The sequence below is a fragment of the Mercenaria mercenaria genome, chromosome 2, assembly GCF_021730395.1.
Source record: "Mercenaria mercenaria strain notata chromosome 2, MADL_Memer_1, whole genome shotgun sequence".
Classification (NCBI taxonomy): Eukaryota; Metazoa; Mollusca; class Bivalvia; order Venerida; family Veneridae; genus Mercenaria; species Mercenaria mercenaria.
In genome coordinates this window covers 103,459,949-103,473,550 of record NC_069362.1, presented here as the reverse complement: position 1 = coordinate 103,473,550, position 13,602 = coordinate 103,459,949, and the positions used below count along the sequence as shown (strand labels likewise).

The following is a 13,602-nucleotide window of genomic DNA, read 5'->3' as shown; positions in this document are numbered from 1 at the left end:
CATTTGGGGTTACAAAAGGTGTAAATACATTTATCAAATTTGATCTTCACTAACTTTGATGTATTCAGTTTCTGAAGTAATATACGTAACATTTATTTACATTAAATGTTTAATATCTTGATAAAAAAGTAACCTGTACTGGAATGTGTGCCTATGCAAAACTCGGGTTCGACCCAGTTCATGAATTTAAAATTCATATGATGTGTTCATGAACACAGTTTATGAGAAATTCATGAATTGATTCACATAAGCAGTTCATGAACAGCATACAAAATATTTTACAGGGGAGACAACCTGATGATTTTCATTACTGAACAGTGCTTTTGCATGAAGAGAACCATTTCATGAACTGTGTAAATTACTAATTTTGTATTTTGTAATGGAATACAAATTATGATTGAAGTGGACAGATTGTAAAAGTCACTGAATTATAAATTTTCAACTGTGTTGTTGTACTTCAGTTTTACAGATGTATAAATAACATTTTAATACATCACTCAGATATGCAACTGACCGGTATATCATCTGCCTTTATGCTCCGTAGTGCATGGACTTGGCAAGAACTTTTTATGGACAGTCTAAAAATTGTTCATCAATCGATACATATTATAGCTCAATAACTCAGCTCTTAAAGTATTCAAGAACATTGCAAGCACTCTTTTAGAATTGCAAAATATTAAATTCAAAATGATTATGCTCAACAGTAAATCTTTGTTACGGTATGTGAAAACATAGCAGACATGCATTACAAAATTGTTTTTATTATTAAAATTTATGCCGCTTAGAATTGTCATTAAAATATTTTCTGCAGTATCAATAAATACATTATTTGTTTGATAAGCTGTAGAGTAAGTGTGAAACAGATCTATCTGCATGTAAAATGGTTCAGTAGACATAATTATGTAAGTTTAATCTACTAAGTTAGAGTACCATTTATTCACAATTTCAATAGTTTTAGCAAATATTACATACTTACTATGTTATATTCAAGCTAAAATGTAAGTTTAAAGTTGTTCAATGATTTGTTAAATGGGGTATAAAGCTGTTAATGTCCCTCCTCCTCTGAGTTATAATTAAATCAACCATAATAAATTAGTAAAATGTCTTCCAAAAGGCATAAAAATTGCATTTTAAATGAGATGTAATAAAGAATATTTTAATAAAATGAATGTTTTGATGCTGAGTTTGTCATGAAGTTACCGAGTGCATCAAGTAATATTATCATCTTTACTATAGTCAGTGTTATTCTGGCCAATTAACTTGTTCAAGATAATTTAACATTGAAATATGTACATTGTATAATTATATTTAGTATGTCCCTCCATTATGTGGGGGAATTGTACTGATTTTGTCTGCTCCGTCTGCCTGTCTGTTTGTCTGTCAGAACTTCTCCTCTGGAATTACTGGTGTAATTTCAACCAAACTTTGTAGGAATACTTTAAGTACCATTGATTGTTTTGCACATCATTGGCATTTTTGGATCTGTTACATTTTTCAGTGTGAAAGTATTTTAGAGAAAACAAAATATGATATGATATATATCTGTAACAGGCTGAAAATACTTCAGGTCTGACCGGGAATTGAACCTAAGACCTCTCACACCTAAGGCAGACACTCTGCCACGTTGCTATAAAAGCTAGCTAGCTCAATCATAAGCAAAGAAGTATAAGTGCACCCTTATACTCAACCTTACTACATAATATTATCATAATATAGTTAACTTCTATCCTGTTATGAAAGAGATGGTTGTGTTTAAAGTACATGTCAGGAAGCCTTGGCCTCCATCTCCAAACCTTTACACATTAACCCATCGAGGGCTGAGCGCGAAACTATTGTATCTTGTTCTTTATTTATATACAGTTACAATAGTTTCGCGCTCAGCCCACGCCATGTGTTTCATACTTATATGAAAAGCTACTAAACTGTGATTTATTTCTTAAATGAACATACTTGTACTTTAACTGTACCCCGTTGAAGTCAAATTTCATATACTGCAACTAAGTTGGTTCTGTCAAAGTGAATTTGAAGTCTTTTCAGTCGATTTCCTACGTATAGTTACGTCTTCATGTGACAAAGTAAAAGTAATTGTTACCTGCATCGATAAATGCGTGATCATGTATAACTGCAAACATAAAATAAATAAGAACTATGAAAATGTGCATACCCTATTCTTGATGTTGTAAATTCATAAATTCATACCCTATTCTGAAAATATGTATTTCATTACTGTGTAATATTATATATATGTGCAATGTTAACATTTACAATCATATGTATATATAGGATGCTACAAGAACACAATAAACGAAAGTACCATGAATCTTTTTTTTTAAAGTTGAATATCAGTTATCTCGAATTAAGTAACCTGCTTGGTCCCTTAGAATTTGAGATACAGAATTTCATCTGTAGTAGATGTTGTAGCTATTAATATATCATTATGACTATCACCCTAACTGAAAGTGGTATCAGATTCTGAAAATATGAACTCCAGTTTTTCATGTCCTGGTTTCATTTACATTATAATATATATAATTATAAATCACTACGCAATCCTGTTTTGCCTATTGCGTGATATATATTTTTGTTTTCTCTCATTACTCTGCATACCACACATTCCGAGGATAATATTCGATAAAATAAGTGTCGTATATGGTAGTAAGTACATAGAAAATCACAGTGTTTTATTGGCCATATTTCTTATAGATAGCACAATTTTATGGGGCATAATTATGATAGATTTTATACATACAGTGATCGTCATTATCACAGTAATCATGAATGGTGTAGGTAAATGCAAAAAAATAGTCCCATCAAAGTGTTCATGCAAGTGAAAAAAATAGTATTACTTTGAATGTGATCAAAATCAGTACAGATATATAATGTAATTTATTAACTTGAATTCTATACAATTTTTCACACACTAAAGTTTCAATTGAAAAAATTGATAACGTTTTTTAATTAATTTATTTTTTCTATTCAGTAATGAACTTATCTTGAGGTATGCTAAGGTTACTGCCTCAATGTAATTATGTCTCGATCCACCACAAAGTGGTGTGGGAGACATTGATTTACTCCTGTCTGTGTGTCAGTCTGTCTATCTGTCACAAAGCTTGTCCGCACTCTAAGTCGAACATTTCGCATCCGATCTTCACCAAACTTGAACAAAATGTGTTTGACCATAAGACCTCGGCCAAGTTCGATAACTTAGCCAAATCGGCCAAGACACTTCGGAATTATGGCCCTTGAACATAATTACCAACAACTACTGGTGCAGCATTGTAGACAGTTACTCCACTCTGCTACCGCTAACAGCATTGTAGACCGACACAGCATTAAAGACCGGTTACTCCAACATGTGAATACCAATAGGTCACAAACAGTATACAAAGATAGACTTATTATTCAGATGATTAGGCAGTTGTGGGAGACATGCACTTTTGTCAGAAGCACCTCTTAGTTAAAAATCATAAAAAAGTATTTTATTCCCTGAAAGGGGCCTCAGTGTTGTTTCTTTGGCTTCTATAAGCTATGTCTCTGCAGCTTATTCATAACTGTAACCACTCTACACCATTTTCAGCTTGACTATAGGTTTTATTTGGAAGCTTTCAGACTTACCCTTACATATGTGTCCATTAGTCTAGTTTTGATGCAGTGTCTTCACTTTATCTCTGTTATTACTTTACTCAGGGGCCATAACACTCACACCTATATTTCATGATTTGTGCCCCCCTTTTTATGTACAATTTCAGGTTTAAAGTTTTGATGCACTCAAATTCACTGGTTATTTCTGTTATTACCAAAAGGATTTGATTCAGATGTTAAAAATAGCTGTTCTGCATCACCATCCAAATCATATGACACAGGACCCATAACTCTGGCACCACTAATTCTTGATGATTTAAAATTTCAGGTTAAAGTTTTGATACACTTCCATCTCTGTTATTCAACTTTATGGATTTAATTCAGACTTTAATATTGTAAAATCATTTTATTTCGTGGGCATGAAATTTCGTGGTTTTGGTCAAAACGGCAATTTCATGGGGATATGAATTCTTGGATATCAACTTTTGAACATCAAATGAATGGGAATTTTACTTATTCGTTGGGATTAAATTTTGTGGATTGACTCAACCACGAAATCCACGAAAAATTAGTCCCCCACAAATATTAATGATTTCACAGTAAAACAGTACTATTTTGCCACATGAATCAGACTTACCAAGTGGTTACCATTAATTTTCAGTATGATGCTCTCCAAACTTTGGAACACCCTGTAACATTTTTGTCAATTTTCATGAATTACTCTTGGTCTAAATTTAACTTATATTTCATAATATAAGAATTTAAAACATTTTTTCATCCCCGTATGAGGTTGCATTGAAATAAGCAGGATGTTTTCTGTTAAAAAATGACAAGAATGTTTAATTTAAATAATTGAAATAATTTACTCTAGGCTTAAAGATAACAGTTTGAAATTGAAACATAAATGTACACTCAGAATGACTTTAAATAAATTTGTTTTAATTGACATACTCTCTAACACAAATGGAAAAGATTTAAGATAAATATTTAAAGTTAAAGAAAGAATGATGGTAAAATTATGATAAAAAGTCATGGCTGCATTTAATAAAAGAAGACAATTTTATTTACTCAATGTTATAATGCAATATCTCTTTATACTCATTTTAGGAACTTCAGTTTCACTAAACAAACTTCAAAATTAATAATGAAAAAGTTCAAAGAAATTGATGAAAGAAAGTCTTAAAGTCTGTGGCTAGGCTTTTCCAAAAAATTAATAAAGTTGTAGAAATAGACCCTAAAATTTTCAACAATAGAAATACATTAAATTAAGTCTAGAAATTTCTTTCTTTTTTTTTTTTAATTTAATGTATTTAACACATTTTTTGGTAACCAGCAAATTTGATTTTACTGCAGTATAGTCAGAGTCATTTGACTTCATTTTATGAGCAAGAGACAGGAAGTATTTTGTTGCCAGTGTATGTTCCGTAACAATAAAAAAATGTACAACGTTGAAAACTGAACTATATGCATGTGGTCCAGTGCTTAGACTTTTTTAAAAGTTTCGGAACTCCAAGCAAGAACGCATTTTTGTGTTTAGTTATGAATCATACTGACTTATGGCTTATTGTGAAAGTTTGAAGCTTATTTATGTCACTTACAAATTTATTAGTCACAATGCTGTTGTTCACCTGATGTTCTTTTCTTTGGAACATTTCACCAATAAATGCATTTATTATGTAACTGGCAAGGAATTATAATTGTCATTTACCTTATTAATGACCCCCATCCTTGATTTTTCAGAATGATCTCATTTTCATGATTATGGTAAAACTGTTTTAGACATGTGTATTTGATATCTATTTCAGCCAGCTGTGTTGGACAATCTAGTCAGTTCTATGAAGTATGTTCTCACTGGTATGGGTCTGCTCAGGGTCAATCTCGAAAATCCAAAAAACAGGGTAAGTTCCTTTATAATACAGTCAAACACTAGTCGCGAAAGGGGGTCTCCATGTCTGTGGCCCCTCACCGATGTGGGTTCATGTCTCACTTGGGGCTTTGAATTCTTCATGAGGAGATGTCATCCAGCTGGCTTACGGAAGGTTGGTGGTTATACCCAGGTACCCGCTTATGATGAAATAATGCACAGAGTGGCACCTTGGGTTTTCCTCCAACATCAAAGCTGTAAAGTTGCCATAGGACCTATAATTGTGTTGGCATGACGTTAAACCCAACAAAAACAATAAGAAATCAAGTACAACACAGTCAAATACTAATCACTCAGTTGCAAGAGGATGGGCAAAGTGCTTAGGTGTCAAGTGATCCAAACATAAAGAATATAAGAGGAACGGCCAGGGACCATGTGGCTGGTGTTTGAGCTATCAGTACTCGACTGAGGGGAATTTAAATCACTTCATATTCTGTTATATCACATTTTTATAAAGATTTCATGTGCATTAGGCTCAAACAAATGATCTTATTGAGATATCTTTCTGTTAAATAATGGAGTTGTTTGTTTTCAGTTTTTAGACTGGTATAAAATCTTACCTTTTGCACATACATACTTAACAATGTCTGCTTTATCTTTGATATGCAATTGATCAGATGAAAGAGCATTTGTATGTTCTTTTAAAGTAAACTTTCAGACAAACAGTGTGTTAATTGAAAACATTTTAAGGAGATCTTTTAACTGAATGTTTTCTATTTCAGATACATGCCCAGGTGATCCTCACATGTAACAATAGCTTCGACCACAACAAGAACATGCTACCTGATGTAGGCCGAGCCCTGAAGTCCTTGTGGCATGACAAGGGCATTAGGACAGCTGTAGCCAGGGGTTATGAGTATGAATTGAATGACTCAGCAATTTAGTAAGTGAAATATTGAAGCAGTTGGGTTTGACATTTATAATTATTGATTGTCTTACATGTAAAATTGAAGTCTGATGTCTTAACATAGAACATCTGTATTTGGAAAAAATGGAAAATAAGCTTTTTTTGGAACTGAAGGGCCATAAAGTATGTCAATGAAAAGTTAGACTTAATCTAGTTTTGGTTGATTAACCTTTAGCCTGCTGGCAGCAATTTGATTCTGCCTTTGCGACCAGTGCAGACAAAGATCAACCTGCACATCCCTGCAGTCTGATCATGGTCTGCACTGTTCACCATTCAGTCAGTATCTTTTTGGTAAGCACCCCTTTTAACAGTTATTGGTACTGTCCAAATTAAAATATGAACAAGTTTATTATAGAAATTCAGCAAAGTAAGGGTTAAAGTGATGAATTTTTCATAAGTATGAAGTGTGTTAATGGTAAAATTACTTTCATTTATCTTTTGAGGATATGTATGAGTTGAACTCAGAACTGTCATAACTTGTTTTTTTAAATTAAATGAGTTGCCACAGATTTGTGGTCAGCCTTCAAAATACTTTATATTTAACCTTTAGCCTGCTGGCGGCAATTGGTTTTGCCTTTGCATCCAGTGCAGACCAATGGTCATGGTCTTCACTGTTCGCTATTCAGTCAGTAAATTTTCAGTGAACACCCCTTTGAGTGATAAGTGGTACTGCCAAAATTGAATGATGGACCAGTCCATTTTAGAAACTTACCTGACAATGCGGAGTTAAAAGATACAGTTCGCGCTACTTAAAATTGTGTGCTTTCCTGTTATAGAAAATTTATCGATTACATCATATGTTTTGTTTTTCAGTTATTTTGAGAATATGGAAAGAATATGTTCTCCAAAGTTCATCCCTTCAGCTAGAGATGTGTTGCGTGCTAGAGTGCGTACAACAGGTGTTATTGAAACCTGCTTCCAGATGAAAGGATGTGTATTCAGGTACATGATTGTAGAAAACTAAATTTCACATTATGCTGCATATAATATTTTTGTCATATATGCAAAGAGAACGTATTTTCTGGTTTCCTTCTGTAAACCTTAGTATCTAAGGTGAAAAAAAAATGAGTTTGGAAACCTTGTCTCAGAAGTCAGTCATCTATTGGTTGGCTCATAGCATAATTTTGAAATTGACCAATGGAAATGTTACATTCTTAGACTATGTCTTGGAGCCATATTGGTCCAGTTTGACAGAATATATGCTTTATCCCTGTTTTGGTAACAGCAAAATGATCAATAAAAAAAAGTCAGTAGTATGTTATAAGAAATAAAGTAATGTTATGACATTGTAATGTATTTATTTTTAGCTCGACTATTCATAGAATAGTGAGCTATTGCACTCGCCCATGCGTCGGCGTCGGCGTCGGCGTCGGCGTCGGCGTCGGCGTCTGCGTCCGCGTCCGCGTCCCGATTTTGGTTAAGGTTTTGTATGTAAGCTGGTATCTCAGTAACCACTTGTGGGAATGGATTGAAACTTCACACACTTATTCACTGTGATGAACTGATCTACATTGCACAGGTTCCATAACTCTATTTTGCTTTTTTACAAAATTATGCCCCTTTTTCGACTTAGAAATTTTTGGTTAAGGTTTTGTATGTAAGCTGGTATCTCAGTACTTACTAATGGGAATGGATTGAAACTTCACATACTTGTTCACTATCATGATCTGACATGCACTAAGCAAGTCCCATAACTCTACTCTCTTTTTTTTTCAAAATTATGCCCCTTTTTCGACTTAGCAGTTTTTGGTTAAATTTTTGTATGTAATCTGATATCTCAGTATCCACTAATTGGAATGGATTGAAACTTCACACACTTGTTCACTGTCATGATCTAACATGCACTGTGAAGGTCCCATAACTCTACTTGGCATTTTTACAAAATTATGCCCCTTTGACTTAGCAGTTTTTTGTTAAGTTTTTGTATGTAAGCTGGTATCTCAGTATCCACAAATTGGAAAGGATTGAAACTTCACACACTTGTTCACTGTCATGATATGACATGCAGTACAGAGGTTCAATACCTCTAATTTGCATTTTACAAAGTTATGCCCCTTTTTCAACTTTTGTATTCATTCAATTGACAAGGCTGTTGAATAGTCGAGCGTTGCTGTCCTCCGACAGCTCTTGTTTTACATGCTGTAGAAAGAAATCAAATCAAAACATAAGCTATTTTTCTAAAAGTACAGTTATGCAAATAATGAAATCCAGAACAAGTTATTGATCTGTTTTTAAGGTATTAAGGTGTCATATTATAATTTGTTGTAAAAAAATTGAACACCTGTTTTTACAAGGTCAGAATGTTTTTTATGTCAATTTTACAGTTTTTGCCAGTGATAAAAGACCTTATACTAATTTACAGTATTGCAATATTTCTTATATTAAACTTTAGCCTGTTAAATTTCTAAATTGGACTAGTCCATAATTCAATTTTGGCAATACCATTTATTATTTGAAGGGGACGGACATGCAGGCTGATCTTGGTCTGCACTGGTCGCAAAGGCAGAATCACTTGCCGCCAGCAGGCTAAAGGTTAATAGAACTTCATGTCACTAAATCTATTTTCATAGGGTGAAAATTAGTTTGCAGTATGAGGGTGTGCTTGAAGAAAAGGTACAAGATATTATTTTAAGTTTAGAATCACATACTCTTCTTTGGATAAAATATCTTTACACATTTTGAAAACAAAGTATCTTAAGAAAAAATGATGAAGGATTTGTTTTTAAATTTTAGTAGTCATGGTTTATGTGTGTGATAATCACAAACTCATTTAATTACCACAAAGATGAAAAGGTAACTACAACTTGCTTCCGACTCACATTCACAAGTGATTATTAAATTTCCCTTAATGTGTATTAGCGGAAATTACTTTTGTGACTGTGCATATAGATCTACCTATAAAGGAAACGATTTTTGTACCTAGCAAAATAAAATGACAATGACTTGGTGAATTTATGCCACATTTGTTTAATGATGATATGACACTTTTCATGGTTTCCACCTGGCACTCTTCAGTAAGGCTGCTGTTATTTTTTTGTTGGATTCAGGTTCTTCTGTTTTAAAATTTTTGCCATATAAATGTAGGTGACATTGTGATGGTGTATCAATGTGGTAGGATCGATCATGGCAGTATGTGCAGTGTCAGTTACGTAAGCTGGATATTTATGAGGCTTGCTGTACCAGTCCCCATAGCCACAAAACACTGAACAATTTTTAATGTCTTTGAACACATTGCTTTCAGAAATTGATGAGATCTGTTGTTACCCCAGCAATATTCAACATGTGTTGAGTATTCCTAATAGGCAAAGCAACCTCCATTCTAAATATAATACCTGTATTAACTCTTATCATTCTGGACACAATTGATTCAGTCAGTATCTTTTTGGTAAGCACCCCTTTTAACAATTAGTGGTACTGTCCAAATTGGAAGACGGACAAGTTCATTATAGAAATTTAGCATGGTCAGGTATATTCATTGAGATACCATTGTCTGATATAAAAATCTGAAGTTGGCATTCCTTATCAGTCAGATGCAAGAAGAGAGAGCTGAGTTCTTCGTCCTGACTGCCAATCTCTGTGGCTGTGTGGTTCAAGTCACTGTCTACAAATCACTCCTTCCTTGTCCCATGTAGGTTTGAGCCTCATGAAGATCAAATCCTTTCATATAAGGAAGTCAGCTATCTGGCTAACAGAAGGTCTGCTGGTTTATCTGTCTGTTCATGCCAGCCACAATGTATGTCCAGTGGATATTGTCTTCATGCATGGTAAACTGACAAAAATTACTAAATACTGCACACTGCAGAGTGGTGTTTTACAAGCTATAAAACAAATTAACTATTATCAAAAACAAATAAACATTAGGTGCTCAAAAACCATGTAAACCTTTTAGCCTGTAAATATATAATTTTGGACATCACGTGTTGTCAGTTTTAATTTGTGGTGACATTTACTAGATGAAGTCATCCCATGCATGAATGTTCCCCTCCCACAATACTACTCTTAGATGTACTTTGTCTTAAAATATATTGTAAACATAATCATAAATGAAAATAAAACTTTGATTTAGGTTTTACCTGATTTAAGGACACATCCAGTTTGGTTGAAAAAGTTTGTGTCATGGTAAAAAGTGACAAGTAGTAGAGCAGAAAAGTAAAACAGTATGGGTAAATCATTTCATTTCAAATAAGATATACCACATATACAATTTATGTTTTGTTAACAGTGGAAGCTTTTAAATACGCAGTAGCGAAGTGCTGAAATAATTTTTTCACTTTTCTAGAAAAAATTTGCAACAATTTATTCAAATTCTTGGTGGCGACACCTGCAGAAAATTAGTTCATCTGGATTTGTTCAGATAGGTTGTATAGAAAGTAGTCCCTACTAAATGAATGCACATGATGATTGTTTCCAAGATATCTAACTGTTACTTATGCTGTAACAGTTGTTTGTAATTGTGCAGACTGGTATTATATTCTGTTTATTTCCAGAGCATATTCAAACTTAACACCTATGTCTCTGAGGGTCTTCAAATTCGGCACTAATTGCCTCTGTACAACTGCCCATCTCTCACCTGCAGTTAGATATATAGTATAGTTTTCTTTTGGGACTGTGCATTAAATTGAACATTTTTGATGTGCCATTCAAAGGTAACTGTGGTTTTAACTTGTTTTGCCACTTTCGTTGACATGCATGTTAAAACTTGGGAGTTTTTTTAAATTATATAAGTTATAATATCAGATGAATAATAACATTGCATAGGTTATAATGAAAGCAAGTATAAAGTTGCATCTTATTTGATTCTACTATATATTGTGTTTCCATATTGTATACCCACAAAAACTAAATACATACAAATGATTTTAAGTTCTGCTGCTATACAGCACTCATATTTCACTAGAGTATAATGTTAATGTAGAAAGTAGAAAGTGTTGTATAGTTTATTCTCTTAAACTATACTTCTCTGCATGCTTTAACAACTCTCCATTACATATCTACAATTACCTGAATAACATATAATATTTCTTTATAATTTAAATGAGCCCCACCATGAGAAAACCAACAAAGTGGCTTTGCGACCAGCATGGATCCAGACCAGCCTGCACATCTGCGCAGACTGGTCAGGGTCCATGCTGTTCGCTAACAGTTTCTCTAATTGCAATAGGCTTTGAAAGTGAACAGCATGGATCCTGACCAGACTGCGCGGATGCGCAGGCTGGTTTGGATCCATGCTGTTCGCAAATGCACTATGTTGGTTTTCTCATGGCGCAGCTCAAATGCAGAATTCAAGACTGAAACATCAAGTTGATATGCAAATTCATGTGAAATATTTAGTTGCATGTTATCTGAACTAATTCAAGCTGGTGTCATGCAAAAAGAAAATGATGCTACAACAATTTTCTATATTTTTCATTTTTGTTGCAATAAAAAGTAGTTCTCAGACTTTGGGAGTTGTTATTGTCACTGGTTCTTTCAGCTGAAGCTTTGGTCCTTATTACGCTCAGCTTCTTTCTTTTGAGGAAACCTGATCCAGATTGCTTTCAGAAGGTTGAGAGTTCTACCCACTAGTGCTCTCCAGCACGCCCACCTTCAGAGTGACTAGATGAACTTTGCTGTTGTTTGGGATCTTCCTTCAAAATGACCAGATGAGCGTGGCTGTTGTCCCAGGGATTGTTCTTCAAAGTGACCAGATGAATTGGGGTGTTGTTTGGAATCTTCCTTCAAAATGACCAGATGACCTGAGCTGTTGTCTGGAATCTTCCTTCAGATTGCCCAGATGACCTTGGACTGTTGTCTGGAATCTTTCTTCAGAGTGACCAAATTAACTGGACTGTTGTTTGGGATCTTTCTTCAAAGTGACCAGATGACCTGGGTTGTATGTTTCTGATATTCCTTCAAAGTGACCAGATGACCTGGGTTGTATGTTTCTGATATTTCTTCAAAGTGACCAGATGACCATGGCTGTTGTCAGAGTGACCAGATAACCTAGACTGTTGCTTGGGATCTATTTTCAAATTACCGTAAAGCACGTAAACTGCAGTAAGACTTTAGTTTTGAACTATTAAAGGTTTTGACACATACAATGCTGATATAAAACTATAAAATTAATATTCATAAATATAAAGTAATAATAAAGCAGGTGGCTTATGTATGCAAGAAGGATGTGTTTACACCACTCATGAAAGGTATTAAAATGCAATTAAAGAAGGGGAAATTAAAATAATTGTCCTACATACAGACAAGATTTGTTTACATTCCTAAAATGCATGACTAAAATGAAGTGCATTTCAAAGGATATTGCATTTTGAGTATGAATTCGTAATTGGACAGGATCTGAAAATGTTATCCAACTAGTAAACTTAGAATGCATTGTCATGCGGTGCATGAAATTGTTGTGAATAATGCAGCAATACAGTGTAATATAAAATAATATAATGCCGTAAAATACCAAAAAACAGAGCACTGCATTGAAATATAATTCATGCAATTATGAGTGTCATTTTCTCATGAAAATTAATATGTTTTTCTTACACTTATTGGATTTCAATTGGGCAGATTTGTCTAGATCATAAGGAAGAAGTTGGTTTTCACAAAGGAAACAAAACATGCAATTTGATTCCACTACAGACAACTTTTTTTTCTATTTCAAATGTGACTTAGCTGGCTTATTTATAATTGACTGTGTGTATTAAATTATGACGGACATAAATACCTAGAAGACGTTTAATAAATAATAATTGAAAAACTTGATGTGGATAGTAATCTTTTGCATTCATTATTGATCATAAAACACATCGATTTTCCTCACCGGTGGAATTCATGAAAACAGCCATTTTAATGTTTGCTTATTGTGGTATGTTTGAAGGGAAAGATAAAATCTTTTTGCAAACAACTTTAAAATGTTAATTTTCTGTTTTATGGCATCTCTTAAATATCAACAGAAAAAAATAAAGTGGAGTAAATTGTAATAAACTGAAAATTTGCATTGTGCAGAGTATGAATAGATTGACAGGGAATATACAATGTTGTGTGTAAAATGCATGTTTATGAATTCGATATATAAACATAAAACGAGTTTAGACATTATAACAGCCAAGTCTCGGCTATATAAGAAATTACCTGTGACCAGAGACAGCATGGCAGTCTGCTCGGATTTAATGACAACCAGTTCATAATTTAAGTATGAATAAAG

General features: G+C 33.6%; 1 protein-coding gene across 3 annotated transcripts in view; it reads left to right on the top strand.

Moving 5' to 3' along the window:
• LOC123564763 (guanine nucleotide-binding protein G(o) subunit alpha-like) overlaps positions 1-13,602 on the top strand; it is a 40,225-nt gene that overhangs the window by 15,873 nt on the left and 10,750 nt on the right. For all 3 annotated transcript variants that reach the window (XM_053537403.1, XM_053537402.1, XM_053537404.1), the window contains 3 exons: positions 5,388-5,480; positions 6,229-6,389; positions 7,227-7,355. In XM_053537403.1, coding sequence (XP_053393378.1) covers positions 5,388-5,480; positions 6,229-6,389; positions 7,227-7,355 — 383 coding nt within the window. The remainder of the gene's footprint in view (positions 1-5,387; positions 5,481-6,228; positions 6,390-7,226; positions 7,356-13,602) is intronic.